The sequence below is a fragment of the Argopecten irradians genome, chromosome 11 (assembly GCF_041381155.1).
Source record: "Argopecten irradians isolate NY chromosome 11, Ai_NY, whole genome shotgun sequence".
Classification (NCBI taxonomy): domain Eukaryota; kingdom Metazoa; phylum Mollusca; class Bivalvia; order Pectinida; family Pectinidae; genus Argopecten; species Argopecten irradians.
The window spans coordinates 42513243-42536046 of NC_091144.1; the positions used below are offsets into that span (position 1 = coordinate 42513243).

The 22804-nt window shown below is 38.8% G+C and overlaps 1 protein-coding gene across 3 annotated transcripts in view; it reads left to right on the top strand.

Moving 5' to 3' along the window:
* Positions 1–4484: 4484 nt before the first annotated feature.
* LOC138335609 (uncharacterized) overlaps positions 4485–22804 on the top strand; it is a 55688-nt gene continuing 37368 nt past the window's right edge. For 2 of the 3 annotated variants that reach the window (XM_069284778.1, XM_069284779.1), the window contains exons 1-8: positions 4485–4660; positions 6849–6954; positions 10020–10128; positions 11791–11891; positions 15227–15333; positions 16341–16449; positions 16609–16743; positions 18263–18378. In XM_069284778.1, the coding sequence (XP_069140879.1) occupies positions 6868–6954; positions 10020–10128; positions 11791–11891; positions 15227–15333; positions 16341–16449; positions 16609–16743; positions 18263–18378 (764 nt within the window). In that variant the 5' untranslated portion in view covers positions 4485–4660; positions 6849–6867. The remainder of the gene's footprint in view (positions 4661–6848; positions 6955–10019; positions 10129–11790; positions 11892–15226; positions 15334–16340; positions 16450–16608; positions 16744–18262; positions 18379–22804) is intronic. The other variant, XM_069284780.1, reaches the window with a different exon arrangement.

Sequence of the window (22804 nt, forward strand, 5' to 3'; positions counted from 1 at the left end):
TTCCCCTCCCCCAAGGATGTTTGTGGCCAAATTTGGTTACAATCCATGCAGAACTCTATGATTAGTAGCGATTTTAAAGGAAATGTTGACGGACGGACGGACGGACGACGGACGCCGCGCCATGACATAAGCTCACCGGCCCTTCGGGCCAGGTGAGCTAAAAATACCAGGTAGTTAAAGACATTTGAATTACAGGCCATATATATCCATATTGTTTAAAATTTGTTTTTACGACCATTGGTATGTCATCATGCCAATAACGGGGTATTTTAATAAAAACGACGAAACTATACGACACATTCTAATAATAGCTCAGTATCAAATATTGAATTAGTGTCAAATTTTGGAAAGACAACACATGGACATATACTGTATGTATTATCAATAGTATATTTTATTAAATACTGAATCGGATTGATTCACAAAGCACGTGTTAACGAATCATTCTATTTTAAAACAATTTCTTCATAGTTTCCGATGAGCAAGTTGAAGAAGGTAAGTTCGTTAGCTAACTATACTCGATCATCTCAAATTTAGTTTTAGATTGTGTCATGCTAAGTAAATATCGTGGCATGTTTGTCAAAGCTGAAACGATGACAATGTCTAGCAACAGATAGCTTGGAGAAAAATCGCTGCCGAAGTGTATCATATCGCTGCCGTAGCGGATCATATCGCTGCCGGAGCAGATGATCTCGCTGCCGGAGCGGGATCGCTACCGGAGCGGATGATCTCGCTGCCAGCAGGATCGCTGCTGGAGCTAGCATTAAATCGCTTGCTGAGCAGGACCGCCGCAGGAGCATTCTAGTTTGCGCTGATCCGCAGCAAGTTCCGGGCGAGTTCGCTCGATTTTCGCTCGTCGCTCGCGGTGCGATTAAGTCCCGAATCACCCTTTGGGTACTGTATTTTACACATATTAACCTAGACAGTTATTCATTTGTTACCGCTCATATCGGAACTCTTCCGAAAAAAAGGTGCAAAATGCATAGCTCAAATGACGAGACGCGGGAAAGAAAACAACAAGAGGCCCAAAGGGCCTTAACGGTCATCTGACTACCTTGGCAATAGTAAAATTAATTTCATATGGTGTCACTTTGTCAGGACCATGTCAAGATCATTTTCCATTTCCTTCAACAAATTTTATTTCAAACAAGAGGCCCAATGGCCTTAACATGTAGGAATTTAATTAGATATAGTGTCATAGTAGCCTTCTTCAATTTGGGATCAACCAGAGATGTAACAATACTTTGTCGATCCATGTCAGGATCATTTCAGGCAAGTTTCAGCCAAATCACACAGGCAGAAGTTGAGAAGAAGTTCAAAATGTGTTTTCAAGATGGCGCCTGTGGCGGCCATCTTGGATTTCGGATCGACACGAAAAATAACAACACTTTGTCGGGACCATGTCAGGATCATTTCATGCAAGTTTCAGCCAAATCGAACCAGTAGAACTTGAGAAGAAGTTCAAAATGTGTTTTCAAGATGGCGGCTGTGGCGGCCATCTTGGATTTCGGATCGACACGAAAAATAACAACACTTTGTAGGGACCATGTCAGGATCGTTTCATGCAAGTTTCAGCCAAATCGCACGAGTAGAACTTGAAAAGAAGTTCAAAATGTGTTTTCAAGATGGCGGATGTGTGGCCATCTTGGATTTCGGATCGACCTGAAAAATAACAACACTTAGTCGGGACCATGCCAGGAGCATTTCATGCAAGTTTCAGCCAAATCAACCAGTAGAACTTGAGAAGAAGTTCAAAATGTGTTTTCAAGATGGTGGCGGTGGCAGCCATCTTGGATTTTGGATCGACACAAAAAATAATAACACTTTGTCGGGACCATGTCAGGATCGTTTCATGCAAGTTTCAGTCAAATCGCACCGATAGAACTTGAAAAGAAATTCAAAATGTGTTTTCAAGATGGCGGCTGTGGCGGCCATCTTGGATTTCGGATCGACACGAAAAATAACAACACTTTGTCGGGACCATGTCAGGATCATTTCATGCAAGTTTCAGCCAAATTGAACCAGTAGAACTTGAGGAAAAGTTCAAAATCTGTTTTCAAAATGGCGACTGTGGCAGCCATCTTGGATTTTGGATCGACCCGAAAAATAACAACACTTTATGGGGACCATATCAGGATCATTCCATGCAAGTTTCGGCCAAATCGCACTGGTATAACTTGAGAAAAAGTTCAAAATGTGTTTTCAAGATGGCGGCTGTGGCGGCCATCTTGGATTTCGGATCGACACGAAAAATAACAACACTTTGTAGGGACCATGTCAGGATCGCTTCATGCAAGTTTCAGCCAAATCGCACGAGTAGAACTTGAAAAGAAGTTCAAAATGTGTTTTCAAGATGGCGGATGTGTGGCCATCTTGGATTTCGGATCGACCTGAAAAATAACAACACTTTGTCGGGACCATGTCAGGATCATTTCATGCAAGTTTCAGCCAAATTGAACCAGTAGAACTTGAGGAAAAGTTCAAAATCTGTTTTCAAGATTGCGACTGTGGCAGCCATCTTGGATTTTGGATCGACCCGAAAAATAACAACACTTATGGGGACCATATCAGGATCATTCCATGCAAGTTTCGGCCAAATCGCACTGGTAGAACTTGAGAAGAAGTTCAAAATGTGTTTTCAAGATGGCGGCTGTGGCGGCCATCTTGGATTTCGGATCAACCCGAAAAATAACAACACTTTGTCGGGACCATGTCACGATCATTTCATGCAAGTTTCAGCCAAATCGCACCGGTAGAACTTGAGAAGAAGTTCAAAATGTGTTTTCAAGATGCCGCCATCTTGGATTTCGGATCGACCTGAAAAATAACAACACTTTGTCGGGACCATGTCAGGATCACTTCATGCAAGTTTCAGCCAAATCGCACCGGCAGAACTTGAGAAGAAGTTCAAAATGTGTTTTCAAGATGGCGGCTGTGGCGGATCGACCTGGAAAATAACAACACGGGCCCGCTCGATGTAAGCGACTAAATTGTTAATATTAGGGCAGAAACATTGAATATAAACGCAGAGACATTGAATATAAACGCAGAAACTCTTAATTCTATCGCCGAAACTGTTAATTTCACCATCGCATCGGAAAAGTTTGGCGATTCCCAACCTCCGACAATGCAGCAATAAATAGCCGTGCACGTAACAAAGTTGGGTAATTGTGACTGATACCCTCTGGTGGTTTGTTATTCGGCCCTCACGATCCACGGCGGACAGAAAAATACATAATTTTACGGCAGAAATAATTAATTTTATTAATCGAATTGGAATTCTGAGGAAAAGTCTTAATATAAAGGGTTAATACTGAATAAAAAAGCACATATGCTAATCCTGCCAACTTCTTAAAAATTAAGTATTCTGCCGTTATTCTAAGAAGTTTCGGCAAGATTAATACATTTTGGGTTACCAGTGACAGGTTGTTCCTAATAAATGAAAACGGCCTGGATAACTTTTACCCATATGCAGGGTTGTGCCCAATTTATAGAAAATAATAAAAATATATAACATGCTTGTAACAGAGCACATAATTTAATACAAACATAATCACTGCCTCTACCAGGATTCGAACTCGGGACCTCTGGGTTACTAGTCTGATGCTAAAATGATCGAGCTAAAGAGAAGTTCTCTCTGGCCGAGCGGTATATTGCAGATAGTATTCACCAAAGTTACATACTCCCCCCTCAAGGACAGAACTCGTCCTCAAGTTTCCAGGGATTAACAGTGATACCTGTGGGGCATTGCTGGGTATTAATTCATCAAGTCCCTACATGGGCGCCAATAATACAATAACATTGCAGCTAGTATTAACCAAGGTTACATGCTATTAGTGAAAGATAACTAAATTTTCATGATAACAACGAAAAAGATATAACATTAAATAGTCTATATAGTGAAACAGAGTTTAGTCGAGTTGTCTCAATTATCGAAATGATGCAGGTATTTGGGATGCCTACTTGAAGGAGGAAATAAAGAATGTCTGTCTGTCTGTCTGTAGTATTGACATTGACTATGACTTGTATTGACTGTAAATGACATGTATGCTTACGCCTGTACTCGCCAGGAGCCGCAGTTCCTGGTGAGTATACTTTCATTATCAGTGACCGTGTACTTTCATGTGTGGCATTGCACGAGGTTTCACAACAATACTAACTAATCTGATTACAACCAAAAGTTTGAGAACAAAAATTAATAGAATAGGGCCACCTCCTCACAAGTGTTTACATTTTCAATGAGGCCGCTATCAGCGAAGTGGTTGTGCCCAAGCACTCCGATAGATTTGTCAGTGAGTAATTGGGCGAACAAACCCTTCGAAAATATATATATATTACCTGGTGTTATCGAACATTCTTCTGATATGCATTCTGGAAAATGAAATTTCAATTTAGTTTAGAAAGCGAAAAGAAAGTACAAAAGGAAACGGAATCATCAGAAACACTGAAAGGTTTTGATGGATGCGTCCATTTTGAAGAGTGCATTATGGGATATCCACGTGAGACTTCCGGTTTGGTTTGCAATTTTTATCTTTTTCAACGAATTTTAATCAACGAGTTTGTTTACAGTCAGTAATGTCTTTATTCTCTGGAGCTATGTGATATTATTGAGAGACACACATTAATTAACCAATGAACAACGCGGTCAGCACATGTGTTGGTAAGAAACATGTCGGGCACACTAACGTTACCGGGGTGGTGGTTTTGGGTATCCCGCACCGTGCCCGAGCTTTGGTTATTGACAGCATGTATTGAAAATGGTTTTATACAACTATTCTCTTATCTTTTCTTATAAGTTGTGTTATGTGAGATGATTCGAAACTTTAATACGAATCATACACGGCATGGGAAGAGCGAAAGTATGTAGAAGATATACTTTAGAAATAAAAGAACGTAGATCTACTTAAAACTATAAAGTGATTCCTTGTGCTCATGTCCGCTTGGAGGATATTTTAACTGCTTTCAATAGCTTTTAATTTTCAAAGTGTTATTATTTAAAAAATAATAAAAAATGATTAATTACTCCTGTTATGCATTTGCACAGAAATTTAAATATATTTAAATCTCTGATTTGCATTAGTTAAATATATATTTACTGGGGAGAGTAGTACCGGAGCAACGCACAAACCGGAACAGGTTAAACCGGTTAAACGTTTAGAAAAAAAAAAAATCTCCATTTTCCACGATAATGGGTCGCCAGCCAGTACCTGTATGTTTCTGATTTTGTCAAGTTGAATTTGTGTATCGTAATTGCGCTTAAGCGTGACATTTCACGGTTTGCAGATTATTTAAAATATATTTTTCTTTTATGATTTGTTATAATCTGAACAACAAGTTACCCTAGGTGATCATAGAAATATTACTGTAACAGTAGTGGATAAGGTCGCAAGAGTTATTCCCCTTTATTTAACCACTTCAGGTACTGATGGCAATAACTTGATTGGAATGACTTAGTCATGTTTACAATTAGTTTCAACATGAAGTTCAATTCATTTCACAAAACCAAATCCGTACACAATACTAAAAAAAAGAGAAATATTTAATAGAAGATTTTGAATTTAAAGAAAATTAATTACAATATCAAATTGAAAATTTGTCAATGCATAAAAACATATAGTAAAAATATGATGTTTCCAAATACTTATGATATATTATACCACAAATATATTTTTAAGATGTACATGTTCAATCTCTATGGTTGTTTTGCACCAAGAACCATACAATCGGTATAGATCATGTTTTGAATGTTTCATTTCGACATTACCAAAGTCTGCACACTGAAGACGCCAAAAAGTTTTCTGGTGAACCATGCAAACCATGAATCATGTACTAAGTTAATTAAGAAAAATGTTTTAAAGAGTCTAAAACTTTATGCTAATTAAAGGTAACAGATGCATGGGTCACTGGTCCATTCAGGATCCAATAAGGAATGCCACCTTGACAAAAAGGACATTCAGGATCCAATAAGGAATGCCACCTTGACAAAAAGGACTTTGGCTTTAAACTAATTGTGGAAAATTTGCTGTGTAAACGGTGCATGTTTCATATTTAACTTTTACACAAAATTATTACAGATGTTAAACCCTGTAAAATATTTTAAAATACATGTGTATGTAAATATACATTATACTGTTTAACCAGTGTATTTGGTAAAATAACTTGTTACCTTAAATGTTTAGCCCACCATCATCAGATAGTGGACTATTCAAATCGCCTTTCGTCGGTGGTCCGCCGTCCGTCTGTTAACAATTCTTGTTATCGCTATTTCTCAGAAAGCGCTGAAGGGATCTTTCTCAAATTTCATATGTAGGTTTCCCTCGGGCCATATATATAGTTATGCATATTGCATTTCAGAACCAATTGGTCAACAAGATGGCCGCCAGGCAGCCATCTTGGATTGTGATAGTTAAAGTTTGCTATTTCTCAGAAAGTTTTGAAGGGGTTGTTCTCAAATTTCATATGTAGGTTCCCCTAGGGCCCATGTTATGCATATTGCATTTTGGGACCAATCAGTCAACAAGATGGCTGCCAGACAGCCATCTTTGATTTTGATATTCAAAGTTTGTTGTCATTATTTCTCAGAAATTTAAAGCACTTAAGGGATCGTTCTCAAATTTCATATGTAGGTTCCCCTAAGGCCCTACCTAGTTATGCATATTGCATTTTGGGACTGATCATGATCGGTCAACAAGATGGCCGACAGGTAGCCATCTTGGATTTTGATTATTGAAGTTTGTTAGTGTTATATACCTCAGGAAGTACTGAAAGGATCTTTCTCAAATTTCATATGTAGTAATATATGGCGCCAAGATCACTCTAGGATCTCTTGTTTGTTATTTTTTTTCTAGACAAAAAAACAGATGAAAAATGCCTTCGTGCGCTGTGTGTGGAGGAAGTGAATTTGAAGCTAGAGATGGGTTATTTTTCTGCTCGGTGTGTATGACGCAATCTCAGGTATGTTGAATGCATCAAATAAATAAGTACTGTAGGCCTAGCTAATAGGGGAGATAAAACCTGCACTGCATGTGTAATGTGCTGGGCAGGGTTTCGTACCCTTTACTTTGGTCCTTGATATGAATCACTTACTATTAGGGGTGCATGACTAGTATCGGCTACAAATTTAAGCATTGAAATACTGTTGTTCTCGAAGAAAACACTATTCCGATAGTTTAACTATTGCAGACTACAATATGGGGGTTTCGAGATCCCAAAACAATGTGAGTAAAGTACAATTTACCGTTGATTAGTCACACCTTCCTGTGATTATGACATCACAAAACTTAGCTCAAATAATGCTGATGTCATAATCATTGGATGGTAGGACTAATATTTTATCAACAATAAATTGTTATTTACCCACATCGTTTTGGGATCTCGAAACTCCTGTAATGCAATAGTAATAGTATTGTAATCTAAATACTTCTAAACTCTGTTTGAAAAATTGGCCACCATATCATTAATCTAGTGCAGTGTTTGTTAAGAGTTACTTCCCTATACTTTTGAGAATATGATATCGTTTTACAAAATTTAATATCAATTTGATAATAGTTTTGGACCAAAAAAGGAACCCTAGTGTACACCTCGGGAGGGCAACATTAAATCATCCCTAATACAGGCCCCCGGTTTTGTTAAATTGGTTCGTGGGTAAAAATCAATGTTAGCTGTGGTCAGAAACATCCTTGGGAAGGGAAACAGAATTTTTAGCTTTTCCGGCCTGAAGTGGCCAGTGAGCTTATGTCATGGCATGGCGTCCGCCGTCTGTTATCCATCCATCCATCAACATTTCCTTCCAATCGCTACTAGTCATAGAGCTCTACATGGATTGTAACCAAATTTGGCCTGAAACATCCTCAGAATTTGTATACATTTTGACTCTAACTACCTGGGCAGAATGAATGTGGTCCAATAGATATATAGATATTTCCTTCAGAAAAGGAGCAATGAATTTAGCATTCAGAATAACATTATTTGGCATAACAAACCATTGAGCGATACAGGCCCCCTGAACCTCTTGTTTTTGAACTCCGCCAAAGACATTTGCCTAGCTCTTTAACTTTGCCCAAAATCTAAAATTTGCGCCAAAATCACCATCTTGAAAAACTGTATTTAATTCTTTTCCTATACGACTAGCTGGCACCAAAGTTGTTAAATGACCCTTGGGCGTGGATCTTGTTATGTTTCTGATTATATGTTTATCAACACTGCTTTGGTAATACAAACAAGAACTGATGAATATGAATTTTGATGATTATATACAAATACAAATAGCCTTTAACTAGTAGAATAACTATATGTCTGAGTGATCTATAATCTTCTGCTTATTTTACAGGATTTGAGGCAGGAGTGATCTATAATCTGCTTATTTTACAGGATTTGAGGCAGGAGTGATCTATAATCTTCTTATTTTACAGGATTTGAGGCAGGAGTGATCTATAATCTGCTTATTTTACAGGATTTGAGGCAGGAGTGATCTATAATCTTCTTATTTTACAGGATTGAGGCAGGAGTGATATATAATCTTCTTATTTTACAGGATTTGAGGCAGGAGTGATCTATAATCTGCTTATTTTACAGGATTTGAGGCAGGAGTGATCTATAATCTTCTTATTTTACAGGATTTGAGGCAGGAGTGATCTATAATCTGCTTATTTTACAGGATTTGAGGCAGGAGTGATCTATAATCTTCTTATTTTACAGAATTTGAGGCAGGAGTGATCTATAATCTTCTGCTTATTTTACAGGATTTGAGGCAGGAGTGATCTATAATCTGCTTATTTTACAGGATTTGAGGCAGGAGTGATCTATAATCTTCTTATTTTACAGGATTTGAGGCAGGAGTGATCTATAATCTGCTTATTTTACAGGATTTGAGGCAGGAGTGATCTATAATCTTATTTTACAGGATTGAGGCAGGAGTGATATATAATCTTATTTTACAGGATTGAGGCAGGAGTGATATATAATCTTCTTATTTTACAGGATTTGAGGCAGGAGTGATCTATAATCTTCTTATTTTACAGGATTTGAGGCAGGAGTGATCTATAATCTGCTTATTTTACAGGATTTGAGGCAGGAGTGATCTATAATCTTCTTATTTTACAGGATTGAGGCAGGAGTGATATATAATCTATAATCTTCTTATTTTACAGGATTTGAGGCAGGAGTGATCTATAATCTGCTTATTTTACAGGATTTGAGGCAGGAGTGATCTATAATCTGCTTATTTTACAGGATTTGAGGCAGGAGTGATCTATAATCTTCTTATTTTACAGGATTTGAGGCAGGAGTGATCTATAATCTGCTTATTTTACAGAATTTGAGGCAGGAGTGATCTATAATCTTCTTATTTTACAGGATTTGAGGCAGGAGTGGTCTATAATCTGCTTATTTTACAGTATTTAAGGCAGGAGTGATCAGTAATCTGCTTATTTTACAGTATTTGAGGCAGGAGTGATATATAATCTGCTTATTTTACAGGATTTGAGGCAGGAGTGATCTATAATCTTCTTATTTTACAGTATTTCAGGCAGGAGTGATCTATAATCTGCTTATTTTACAGGATTTGAGGCAGGAGTGATCTATAATCTTCTTATTTTACAGGATTTGAGGCAGGAGTGATCTATAATCTGCTTATTTTACAGAATTTGAGGCAGGAGTGATCAATAATCTTCTGCTTATTTTACAGGATTTGAGGCAGGAGTGATCTATAATCTTCTTATTTTACAGGATTTGAGGCAGGAGTGATCTATAATCTTCTGCTTATTTTACAGGATTTGAGGCAGGAGTGATCTATAATCTGCTTATTTTACAGGATTTGAGGCAGGAGTGATCTATAATCTGCTTATTTTACAGGATTTGAGGCAGGAGTGATCTATAATCTTCTTATTTTACAGGATTTGAGGCAGGAGTGATCTATAATCTTCTTATTTTACAGGATTTGAAGCAGGAGTGATCTATAATCTGCTTATTTTACAGGATTGGAGGCAGGAATGATCTATAATTTTCTGCTTATTTTACAGGATTTAAGGCAGGAGGAGGCAGGCGAAGATTTTATGGACATGACTAATCCTGAGTTCAGACATTTAATTAGAAATAAGGAATATCAAAAAGGAAAGAAGACAATTCAGAGTTAGTATGCATTGCTTTATGCAATATCAGTAAGAAGTGATTTTGATTAAGAAAGAAATAATTTCAGCAAAGCTGTCCTAGTAAAAACAGATTGAATGTAAAATTTTAGAAAAAATATTTGATACATGTATTTTAAGGTCATCTGACCCGAAGGGTCAGGATGACCTATTGTCATCATGCACCGTCCGTCGTCGTGGGCAGTGCGTAAACTTTTCATTCAAACGACTTCTTCTCAATAACCAGAGGGCCAAGGGTACTGATATTTGGCCTGTAGTATGCTGGGATGAAGGGCTACCAAGTTTGTTCAAATGAATGACATTGACCTTCATTCAAGGTCACAGGGGTCAGAAATAGGCTAAAATCTTTAAGCAACTTCTTCTCAAGAACCAGAAGGCCCAGGGTACTGATATTGGGCCTGTAGCATGCTGGGATAAAAGGCTACCAAGTTTGTTCAAATAAATGACCTTGATCTTCATTCAATGTCGCAGTGGTCAAAAAGGCTAAAATCTTTAAACAACTTTTTCTCAAGAACCAGAAGGCCCAGGGCACTGATATTAAGCCTGTAACATGCTGGAATGAAGGGCTACCAAGGTTGTTCAAATGAATGACCTTGACCTTCATTTAAGATCACAGAGGTCAAATAGGCTAAAATCCTTTAAAAAACTTCTTGTGAATAACTAAGAGTCTTAGAGACCTGATACATGATATTGGGCCCATGACATGCTGGGATGAAGGGCTTCAAAGTTTGTTCAAATAAGTGACCTTGATCTTCATTCAAGGTCACAGGGGTCAATTATGTTTAAATCTTTAAACAACTTCTTGTGAATAACTAAGAGGCATAGAGACCTGATAATGGGCATGTGACATGCTGGGATGAATGGCTACCCAATTTGTTCAAATGAATGACCTTGACCTTCATTCAAGGTCACAGGGGTCAAAAAGGTTAAAAAAAAGCTAAACAACTTCTTCTCAAGAAACAGAAAGCCATATAGTACTGATATTTGGCCTGTAGCATGCTGGGATAAAGGGCTATCAAGTTTGTTCAAATGAAAGACCTTGAACTTCATTCAAGGTCACAGGGTCAAAAAGGCTAAAATCGTTAAAAAGATTTCTAAAGAACCAGAAGGCCCAGGTTACTGATGTTGGGCATGTAACATGCTGGAATGAAGGGTTTCCAAGCTTGTTCAAGTGAATGACCTTGATCTTCATTCAAGGTCACAGGGGAAAAATAGGCTAAAATCTTTAAACGACTTCTTGTCCTAGAGACCTGATATTGGGCCTGTGGCATGCTGGGATGAAGGACTATCAAGTTTGTTCAAAAGAAATGACCTTGATCTTCATTCAAGGTCACAGGGGTTAAAAAGGCTAAAATCTTTAAATGACTATGTTGTGTTGTGCTAATAGTCAGATGACTGTTACGACCCATGGGCCTTTTTTGTTTACTGAATATTTTTGCATCCTATATAAAATATTTTCCGTGCAACATTTATCGTGAAATCAATCTTAATTATAGACATGCAATTTTTATGACACTATTTTACTATAGACAAAGAAGGAAATTGGGGGCATCATCAAACGTTGTTTGGATACAAACATTCACAACTCGGAGATATTGCAACGGCTGTAGTTATATTCACCATGACGTTATAATTTTCAACACAGGTGATAAAGGCCGGCCATGGAGTGGCTACGAGGGCTTCCAGATTATTATGAAGGAACAAGTTAAAGCCCTGATACGTCTAGGGGCTAATCCCAAACTTAAGGTCAGTTACCATCAATATCCTCTATCTCTTTATTGCTATGTCATTTGTGTTCGGTAAATGTGTTGAAAAGCACATAGATGTCTAAATCTTCAGAATGAAACTTTACAATTTCAACTGTATAATTAAAGATCTCATTAATAAATTCAATACTGAGCCAATCATTTTATATGTGTTTGAATGTCCTATATGGTAAAAATTTGTAGAGAAAAAAAAATTATCCTTCTGTGACAAGATGTTGTGTATGTGTCTGGTATACCAATCTAGACACTAATCTGATCCCTCTGTGACAGGATATTGTGTTTGGTGTACATATCTAGACATTTAATGTGATCTGTCTATGACTGGATGTTGTGTTCTGTGTCTGGTGTACATATCTAGACACAAATCTGATCCCTCTTTGACAGGATGTTGTGTGTAGTGTACATATCTAGACACTAATCTGATCCCTCTGTGACAGGATGTTGTGTTCTGTATCTAGTGTACATATCTAGACACTAATCTGATCCATCTGTGACAGGATGTTGTGTTCTATGTCAGGTTTACATATCTAGACACTAATATGATCCCTCTGTGACAGGATGTTGTGTTCTGTGTCTGGTGTACATATCTAGACACTAATCTGATCCCTCTGTGACAGGATGTTGTGGTGTGTGTCTGGTGTACATATCTAGACACTAATCTAATCCCTCTGTGTAAGGATGGTTTGTCTGGTGTACATATCTAGACACTAATCTGATCTCTCTATGACAGGATGGTGTGTTCTGTGTCTAGTATACATATCTAGACACTAATCTGATCCCTTTGTGACAGGATGTTGTGGTCTGTGTTTGGTGTACATATCTAGACACTAATCTGATCCCTCTGTGACAGGATGTTGTGTTCTGTGTCTGGTGTACATATCTAGACACTAATCTGATCCCTTTGTGACAGGATGTTGTGTTCTGTGTCTGGTGTACATATCTAGACACTAATCTGATCCCTCTGTGACAGGATGTTGTGTTCTGTGTCTGGTGTACATATCTAGACACTAATCTGATCCCTCTGTGACAGGATATTGTGTCTGGTGTACATATCTAGACACTAATCTGATCCCTTTGTAACAGGATGTTGTGTGTAGTGTACGTATATAGACACTAATCTGATCCCTCTGTGACAGGATGTTGTGGTGTGTGTCTGGTGTACATATCTAGACACTAATCTGATCCCTCTGTGTAAGGATGGTGTGTCTGGTGTACATATCTAGACACTAATCTGATCCCTTTGTGACAGGATGTTGTGTTCTGTGTCTGGTGTACATATCTAGACACTAATCTGATCCCTCTGTGACAGGATGTTGTGTTCTGTGTCTGGTGTACATATCTAGACACTAATCTGATCCCTCTGTGACAGGATATTGTGTCTGGTGTACATATCTAGACACTAATCTGATCCCTTTGTAACAGGATGTTGTGTGTAGTGTACGTATATAGACACTAATCCGATTCCTTTGTGACAGGATGTTGTGTTCTGTGTCTGGTGTACATATCTAGACACTAATCTGATCCCTCTGTGACAGGATGTTATGTTCTGTGTCTGGTGTACATATCTAGACACTTATCTGATCCCTCTGTGACAGGATGTTGTGTTCTGTGTCTGGTGTACATATCTAGACACTAATCTGATCCCTCTGTGACAGGATGGTGTGTCTGGTGTACATATCTAGACACTAATCTGATCCCTTTGTGACAGGATGTTGTGTTCTGTTTCTGGTGTACATATCTAGACACTAATCTGATCCCTCTGTGACAGGATGTTGTGGTGTATGATCTTGTGTTCTGTGTCTGGTGTACATATCTAGACACTAATCTGATCCCTCTGTGACAGGATGTTGTGGTGTATGTCTGGTGTACATATCTAGACACTAATCTGATCCCTTTGTGACAGGATGTTGTGTTCTGTGTCTGGTGTACATATCTAGACACTAATCTGATCCCTCTGTGACAGGATGTTGTGTTCTGTGTCTGGTGTACATATCTAGACACTAATCTGATCCCTCTGTGACAGGATGTTGTGTTCTGTGTCTGGTGTACATATCTAGACACTAATCTGATCCCTCTGTGACAGGATGTTGTGTTCTGTGTCTGGTGTACATATCTAGACACTAATCTGATCCCTCTGTGACAGGATGGTGTGTCTGGTGTACATATCTAGACACTAATCTGATCCCTTTGTGACAGGATGTTGTGTTCTGTTTCTGGTGTACATATCTAGACACTAATCTGATCCCTCTGTGACAGGATGTTGTGGTGTATGTCTGGTGTACATATCTAGACACTAATCTGATCCCTTTGTGACAGGATGTTGTGTTCTGTGTCTGGTGTACATATCTAGACACTAATCTGATCCCTCTGTGACAGGATGTTGTGTTCTGTGTCTGGTGTACATATCTAGACACTAATCTGATCCCTCTGTGACAGGATGTTGTGTTCTGTGTTTGGTGTACATATCTAGACACTAATATGATCCCTTTGTGACAGGATGTTGTGTTCTGTGTCTAGTGTACATATCTAGACACTAATCTGATCCCTCTGTGACAGGATGTTGTGTTCTGTGTCTGGTGTACATATCTAGACACTAATCTGATCCCTCTGTGACAGGATGTTGTGTTCTGTGTCTGGTGTACATATCTAGACACTAATCTGATCCCTCTGTGACAGGATGTTGTGTTCTGTGTCTGGTGTACATATCTAGACACTAATCTGATCCCTTTGTGACAGGATGTTGTGTTATGTGTCTAGTGTACATATCTAGACACTAATCTGATCCCTCTGTGACAGGATCTTGTGTTCTGTGTCAGGTGTACATATCTAGACACTAATATGATTCCTCTGTGACAGGATGTTGTGTTCTGTGTCTGGTGTACATATCTAGACACTAATTTGATCCCTCTGTGTAAGGATGGTTTGTCTGGTGTACATATCTAGACACTAATCTGATCCCTCTGTGACAGGATGTTGTGTTTGGTGTACATATCTAGACACTAATCTGATCCCTCTGAGACAGGATGTTGTGTTCTGTGTCTGGTGTACATATCTAGATTTAAATCTGATCTCTCTGTGACAGGATGGTGTGTTCTGTGTCTGGTGTACATATCTAGACACTAATATGATCCCTCTGTCATAGGATGTTGTGTCTAGTGTACATATTTAGACACTAATCTGATCCCTCTGTGACAGGATGTTGTGTTCTGTGTCTAGTGTACATATCTAGACACTAATCTGATCTCTCTGTGACAGGATGTTGTGTTCTGTGTCAGGTGTACATATCTAGACACTAATCTGATCGCTCTGTGACAGGATGTTGTGTTCCATCTTTGGTGTACATATCTAGCCAAGATGAAGGTAGCTTTTACTGAGGATTTGGAACAGACTGACCTGCTTTTGACAAAGTTTAAACGACACAGGTAATCCTTTTATGTTTTATATTAGGCAAGTGTCCTCTTAAAACAGGCATATTTACTATAATACATACATCTTGACATATATGTAAAGTATATTTTTTTATTAGGTCATCATGACTCTTTGGGGTAGTCAACATTTTCTGTGCATTAACTTTTTATTCATACAACTTATTCTCATATATGAAAGGTCTACGGTACTGATAGTTAGCTGATAGCATCCTGGGATGAAGGGCTACTAAGTTTGTTCAAATGAATGACCTTGATCTTTAATCAAGGTCACAGGAGTCAAATAAGCAAAAACTAAGAGTCCTAGGGTACATTGTAATTGGGCCTGTAACATACTAGGTTTGTACCCTTTCAGTTTGTTCAGGCGAATGACCTTTACTTCTTTTTAATGTCGTCAAAAATTGTTTAAATTTCAAATAAGGACTAGTTAATTGTTAGGCACTACTGTATACTGTGATTGTTTTATACCAATAGTTAGATGTCTGTGAATGCCCTCTTGTTTCAAATGTGACTTGTCAAATCAACCTGAAGGTGGAGATTTTAGTGTCACTATTTAGAGTTGATATGGGTCAGTAAGATGAAATTGTTACAAAATCTGAGCTATGAAGCTGTCTGTTAAGATTTCCTGGGGTGTTGTACATGTTGTACAGCTAGCTAGGCCATCCTCGGTCTCAGGTGTATGTTATACTATTGCTTACTAACTCCTCTGACCAAAGCAAAGGCCACATTTGCTGTGATTCTAGTAAATATTAGTAGCTTTTGAGATACAAAATTTGGTTGGATCTGCCCAATGTTAGGCGGATCCAATGGAATTAAGAGGATTTTCTTAATGAATTATTCATGATACCACATACAGCAAATGCGGCCTATGATCCCAGAGTTTAGTAATCGATAGCGCAACATACACCTAGGACTGAGTATCGATCAAACAAGGTAAACAGATTGAAAATTTTTCAAGTATTTTATCATTGAGCTGATAATGACTGGAAGTGTTTGATGTTTAGAGAGAAGTATCCAGGGACAACCGACGACCCTGATATCAAACCAGTGATGTTACACCGAATGATGAAGAAAAAAATGACAGCAAGTGTAGCAGACTCTACAGCAAATATTGTAGGTATTCAAAATATATAACTAGAAATTGACACTGGACAAAATGAAAAGAAAATTGAAACATCCAATGACAGCTTTGTAGGATATGTCATAATGAGGTGACCGTTAAGGCCATAGGCCTCTTGTTGTAGATTTTAAATTTGAATTTTTTACAAACAGGAAAACAAGGATTTTGAGCTGTCGTTGAGAGATGAGGAGTTGTACGACGATGATAACCTATTAACCTTGGACCCAGATACAGAATCTGTCAATAGTGTGAACCTTGAAGGAGAACAACAGAGGATCTCAGGCTTGGTAGGAACAGTAATTATAGTAATCAGGTTGTCCGTCTGTCAGTCCGTCCATCCGTCCAGGTGTGGGTGCGTTCGTCCGTCCGAGATTCTTTTCCGCTATAACTCAAAAACTGTTCAACACAGCTCCTTGAATTTTTCTGTATACATCCGACTCTGGGGGCAGGTGGGGCGAGGTCTGATTGAGGAAATAGATGTAAATATTTAAATTCCTTTAGAAAAGAAACAATGAACCTGTATTAAGAACACACCATGTGAGTGATACAGGCCCTTTGGGCCCCTTGCTTAATTAAACTCAATGTTTTCCTTATCTGTGATAAAAGAAATTGATTGTTTTGAAGTTTTAAATTTTCATTTAGCTATGCGTTATTTAGCCATTTCTGTAGAATGACAAATATACATGTATTTGTGTTTTTAGCTCACTTAGCCAGAAGGGCCGGTGAGCTTATGTCAGGGTGCGGCGTCCGTCGTTTGTCCGTTCGTCCGTCCGTCAACATTTCCTTTAAATCACTACTTGTCCTAGAGTTCTACATGTATTGTAACCAAATTTGGCTGCAAACATCATTGAGGGGAAGGGTAACAGAACTTGTATAAATTTTGGCTCTGACCTCCAGGGGGCAGAAAGGGCGGGGCCCAATAAGGGAATAGAGGTAAATCCTGTAAATCGCTACTTGTCCTAGAGTTCTGCATGGATTGTAACCAAATTTGGCCACAAACATCCTTGGGGGAAGGGGGACAGAAATTGTATAAATTTTGGCTCTGACCCCCTGGGGGCAAGAAGGGTGGGGCCCAATAGGAAAAATAGAAGTAAATCCTATAAATCGCTACTTGTCCTAGAGTTCTGCATGGATTGTAACAAAATTTGGCCACAAACATCCCTGTGGAAAGGGGAACAGAACTTGTATTAATTTAGGCTCTGACCTCCAGGGGGCAGGAAGGGCGGGGCCCAATAAGGGAATAGAGGTAAATCCTGTAAATCGCTACTTGTCCTAGAGTTCTGCATGGATTGTAACCAAATTTGGCCACAAACATCCTTGGGGGAAGGGGGACAGAAATTGTATAAATTTTGGCTCTGACCCCCTGGGGGCAAGAAGGGTGGGGCCCAATAAGGGAAATAGAGGTTTATCTTTTAAATCGCTACTAGTCATATAATTCTGCTGGGATTGTAACCAAATTTGGCCCAGAAACCTCCTTAGGGTAACATAATTTGTATAGATTTTTGCTTTGATCCCATACAGTAGAAAGAGCTGGGCCCAACAGGCGAATTGGAGATAAATATTCAAATTCCATCAGAAAAGAAACAATGAACCTGTATTCAGAACATTACTTAGCATTACAAACCAGGTGAGCAATACAGGCCCTCTGGGCCTCTTTGTTATATCAACTGCAGGGCACAGGGGATAATGCCATGCTTTGTTGCTCCTTGTCATTAGATTGTTTCCTTTGAATATGAGGTAAACAATCTAGCGTTTTGAGAAAAATCTGTATTCTATCAATTCAATGTGTGACTTTTATATTTTCAGAACAGACAAGCCTACATGCAGCATCCAGGTTTTATGAACATGAAGAAGACATTGGCATTTTGTCATATAGGTCTAATGTACACTAACCCGGTGACTACAGCAGTGGATATCATCAGGTCAGTGTAGGGGAGGGGGTACATACAGGATTGATGTCATCAGGTCTGTGTAGGGGAGGGGGTACATACAGGATTGACATCATCAGGTCAGTGTAGGGGAGGGGGTACATACAGGATTGATGTCATCAGGTCTGTGTAGGGGAGGGGGTACATACAGAATTGATGTCATCCAGTCGGTGTAGGGGAGGGGGTACATACAGGATTGATATCATCAGGTCTGTGTAGGGGAGGGGGTACATACAGAATTGATATCATCCGGTCGGTGTAGGGGAGGGGGTACATACAGGATTGATGTCATCAGGTCGGTGTAGGGGAGGGGGTACATACAGGATTGACATCATCAGGTCAGTGTAGGGGAGGGGGTACATACAGGATTGATGTCATCAGGTCTGTGTAGGGGAGGGGGTACATACAGAATTGATGTCATCCAGTCGGTGTAGGGGAGGGGGTACATACAGGATTGATATCATCAGTTCAGTGTAGGGGAGGGGTACATACAGGATTGATATCATCAGGTCGGTGTAGGGGAGGGGGTACATACAGTATTGATATCATCAGGTCGGTGTAGGGGAGGGGGTACATAGAGGATTGATATCATCAGGTCTGTGTAGGGGAGGGTAAACATACAGGATTGGTATCATCAGGTCGGTGTATGGGAGGGTAAACATACAGGATTGGTATCATCAGGTCGGTGTAGGGGAGGGGGTACCTACAGGATTGATATCATCAGGTCTGTGTAGGGGAGGGGGTACATACAGGATTGATATCATCAGTTCAGTGTAGGGGAGGGGGTACATACAGGATTGATATCATGAGGTCAGTGTAGGGGAGGGGGGACATACAGGATTGATATCATCAGGTCGGTGTAGGGGAGGGGGTACATACAGGATTGATATCATCAGGTCAGTGTAGGGGAGGGGTACATACAGGATTGATGTCATCAGGTCAGTGTAGGGGAGGGGGTACATATAGGATTGATATCATCAGGTCAGTGTAGGGGAGGGCGTACATACAGGATTGATGTCATCCGGTCTGTGTAGGGGAGGGGGTACATACAGGATTGATATCATTAGGTCAGTGTAGGGGAGGGGGTACATACAGGATTGATATCATCAGGTCAGTGTAGGGGAGGGGGTACATACAGGATTGATATCATCAGGTCAGTGTAGGGGAGGGGGTACATACAAGATTGATCAGAATTATTAGTCTGAGAGAGTATTTTAACATCATATCCATATTGGTCCTGGCCAACCCCCAGGGGCTAGAGGGGCATTTTTAGCACACCATCATCAGATGGTGGGCTATTCAAATTTGTTTTCGTCCGTGGTTCGTCCGTGGTTCGTCCGTGGTTCATCCTTCCATCGGTCCATCTGTCCTTCCGTCCGTTAACACTTCTTGTTACCGCTATTTATCAGAAAGGGCTGAAGGGATCTCTCTCAAATTTCATATGTAGGTTTCTCTACCCAGGGGAAAAAACATACCTAAAACATACCCAATTTGGACTTTGAAATTCTCAAAGTACCTAAAACATACCCAATTTGGACTCTGAAATTCTCAAAGTACCTAAAATGTGCCTATGGTGGACTTTGAATATTTTAGAAATACCTATAATGTACCTAGTTTTAACTTAGGTTTTTTTTAGACTACCTAAGATGTGCCTCATATTGACTTCATTTCTGAATGTTACAAAGTACCTAAAATGTACCTATTTTTGACTTAGGATTTTTCCATGCCAGGTCCAAGTATCTGAAATATGTTAGGATGGAGTAATATGTGACTATGATAAATTGATTGATGTACATATTAAGACTTGAATATATTCTACATTCTCAAATGTACTTCTTTCCTGTGTTTTCTGTATTAAATTACATGTAGTCTTGCAATTGGATGTGTCAAATTTCCTCAGAAATTTTCGTTTAATTATCTTCAAATATATAATCATTATTTATACACAATAATACTATAAATTCATTATTTTTCCTTTTCAACATTTGTATAATCTTCTGTTCATTGTTTAATCACAGTTATTTGAAAATTATAAGAAACAAATATGCTTGGTTTATGACGGTAATCAAAATCACAGGGCATTTCTAAACATGTAAATTTTCACACCTGCATTGGCATTAACTTAAATCTTCCCAAACATGGCCAATTTTAAAATTGTTTCACATCTTACAGGATGTAATAAAACCATGTTTAGAACATTATGAAATAATTTTGATGACTTTCAGAACAGCTTTACGTCAAAATACCTGTAATATTGGTGTGTTGAAATACAGATGGAGATCAATGTACTTGCAAAATAAATCCTTTAAATTTACATACAATTAAACAACTATCCATACATTCCATTAAAAGGGGTCTGGGGCCCATTGTCCAGCTTGGATTAAACAAACACTCTACTTTATAGGTATGGAAATTATCGTTCAAATTAGTGATAAACACACGTGTAGTGAACATGTTCTCCAAGCTGCATGCCGTAAATCGATATGTATACAGTAAACAATTTTGTCGTAAATAGCTAGTCAGACTGATACTTGGGAGTAAACATTCTTTCCATTATAATAATACCAGGAATACTTTATTTATTTACTTTCATCAATCATCAACATCAAAATTGGTCGAAATATTTGTGCTGAAAGCTTCACTGAGGCATTGTCTGCATGCCGGAAACCAACAGTAAACACCGTTGTAGTAAATACGCTGTCGCTGATTAAATTATCTTTCTACTAGAAAAGCACCAGAAACACTTCATTTATACAATTAAATCAATTAACAACTTCACCAATTGAAATATTTGCCGAAAGTACGGAGACAAGGATTTGTTTATGATGTACAGGGGAATCCCAGCCGGGGAATCCCCTTTGTTAATCACATGACTTTTCGCGGGGGGAAAAAGGGCACGACATTGGCTATTCGGACGTTCTGATTTTGTTTTGTACTTGATATCTGCAACTTGAATCAGACTTAGACATCTTCAGTCTTTTTTTCGTCTGACTCCTGCATGATTTATTTTTTCAATTAAAGACACTAATAAATGAACTTGAGCGAAATATCAACAAGTCGTCGGATGTATTGTATTATATGAAAGCTGAATGTATTTCGTCAAAAAAATGGATCGATTTCAGATAAAACGCAATAAGTAGATGAATTTACATATATGCAAAAAATTCTGTTTAGAATCATAACTTAATTCGTATGGGTAGGTTATATGAAAAAGTCAGAAATTTGTAAAGCAGGTTTGACCAGTACAACGACCCGAGTCGGGTTTTGGATAACAAAGTCAAGAATCCTTTACATAATATTCATGTATATGTGGTTCCAAATACCGTAGATTTGCAACGTACGTGGATTATTATAAACATTATATTGTGTATAATTGTGCAGAAATCGCGCAGAAATGTTCATTTATCTACGACAGGTACATCAATATATGCATGGTATATCTGTGATTGAGGATAATATTAAATAGGTATCGGACATGTACACAGGTACTTGTGTCTGTAAAAATCGATATTTACAAACAGATAGTTTATATTAGATGGCAGACACAGAAAATCGCCACTCTATCTTATGCGAGTAGAGTAGGTCCCGTTGTCCTCGTGACGTCACAGGTCAGGGGTCCCGAATCGGGGTCAATGGCTTGGGGCTTCAGGTGTATTCTAGAGAAAAGTCGCATTATCTCTAATACCGTATTCGCTATGAAACTCGTACTTTCTCCATTCTAAATTTTATACAATGACACATTTATTAAGCCTTATATACCAAACCATTCCGTGTACACTTTAAACAACTTCTCTTCAAGAACCGAAAGGCCCAGGATACTCATATTGGGCCTGCAGCATGCTGGGATGAAGGGCTACCAAGTTTGTTCAAATGAATGACCTTGACCATCATTCAAGGTCACGGGGGTGAAATAGGCTAAAATGTTTAAACGATTTCTTCTCATGAACCGAAAGGCCCAGGATACTCATATTGGGCCTACAGCATGCTGGGATGAAGGGCTACCAAGTTTGTTCAAATGAATGACCTTTACCTTCATCCAAGGTCACAGGGGTCAAATAGGCTAAAATCTTGAAATAACTTCTTGTGAATAACTAATAGGCCTAGAAACCTGATATTGGGCATGTGATATGCTAGGATGAAGGGCTACCATATTTGTTAAAAAAATGACCTTGATCTGCATTCAAGATCACAGGGGTCAAAATTGCTAAAATCTTTAAATGACCTCTTGTGAATAACTAAGAGGCCTAGAGACCTGATATTGGGTCTGTGACATGCTGGGATGAAGGGCTACCAAATTTGTTCAAATGAATGACCTTGATCTTCATTCAAGGTCACAGGAGTCAATTAGGCTAAAATCTTCAAACAACTATGTTGTATTGTGCCAATAGTCAGATGACCGTTAAGGCCCATGGACCTGTTG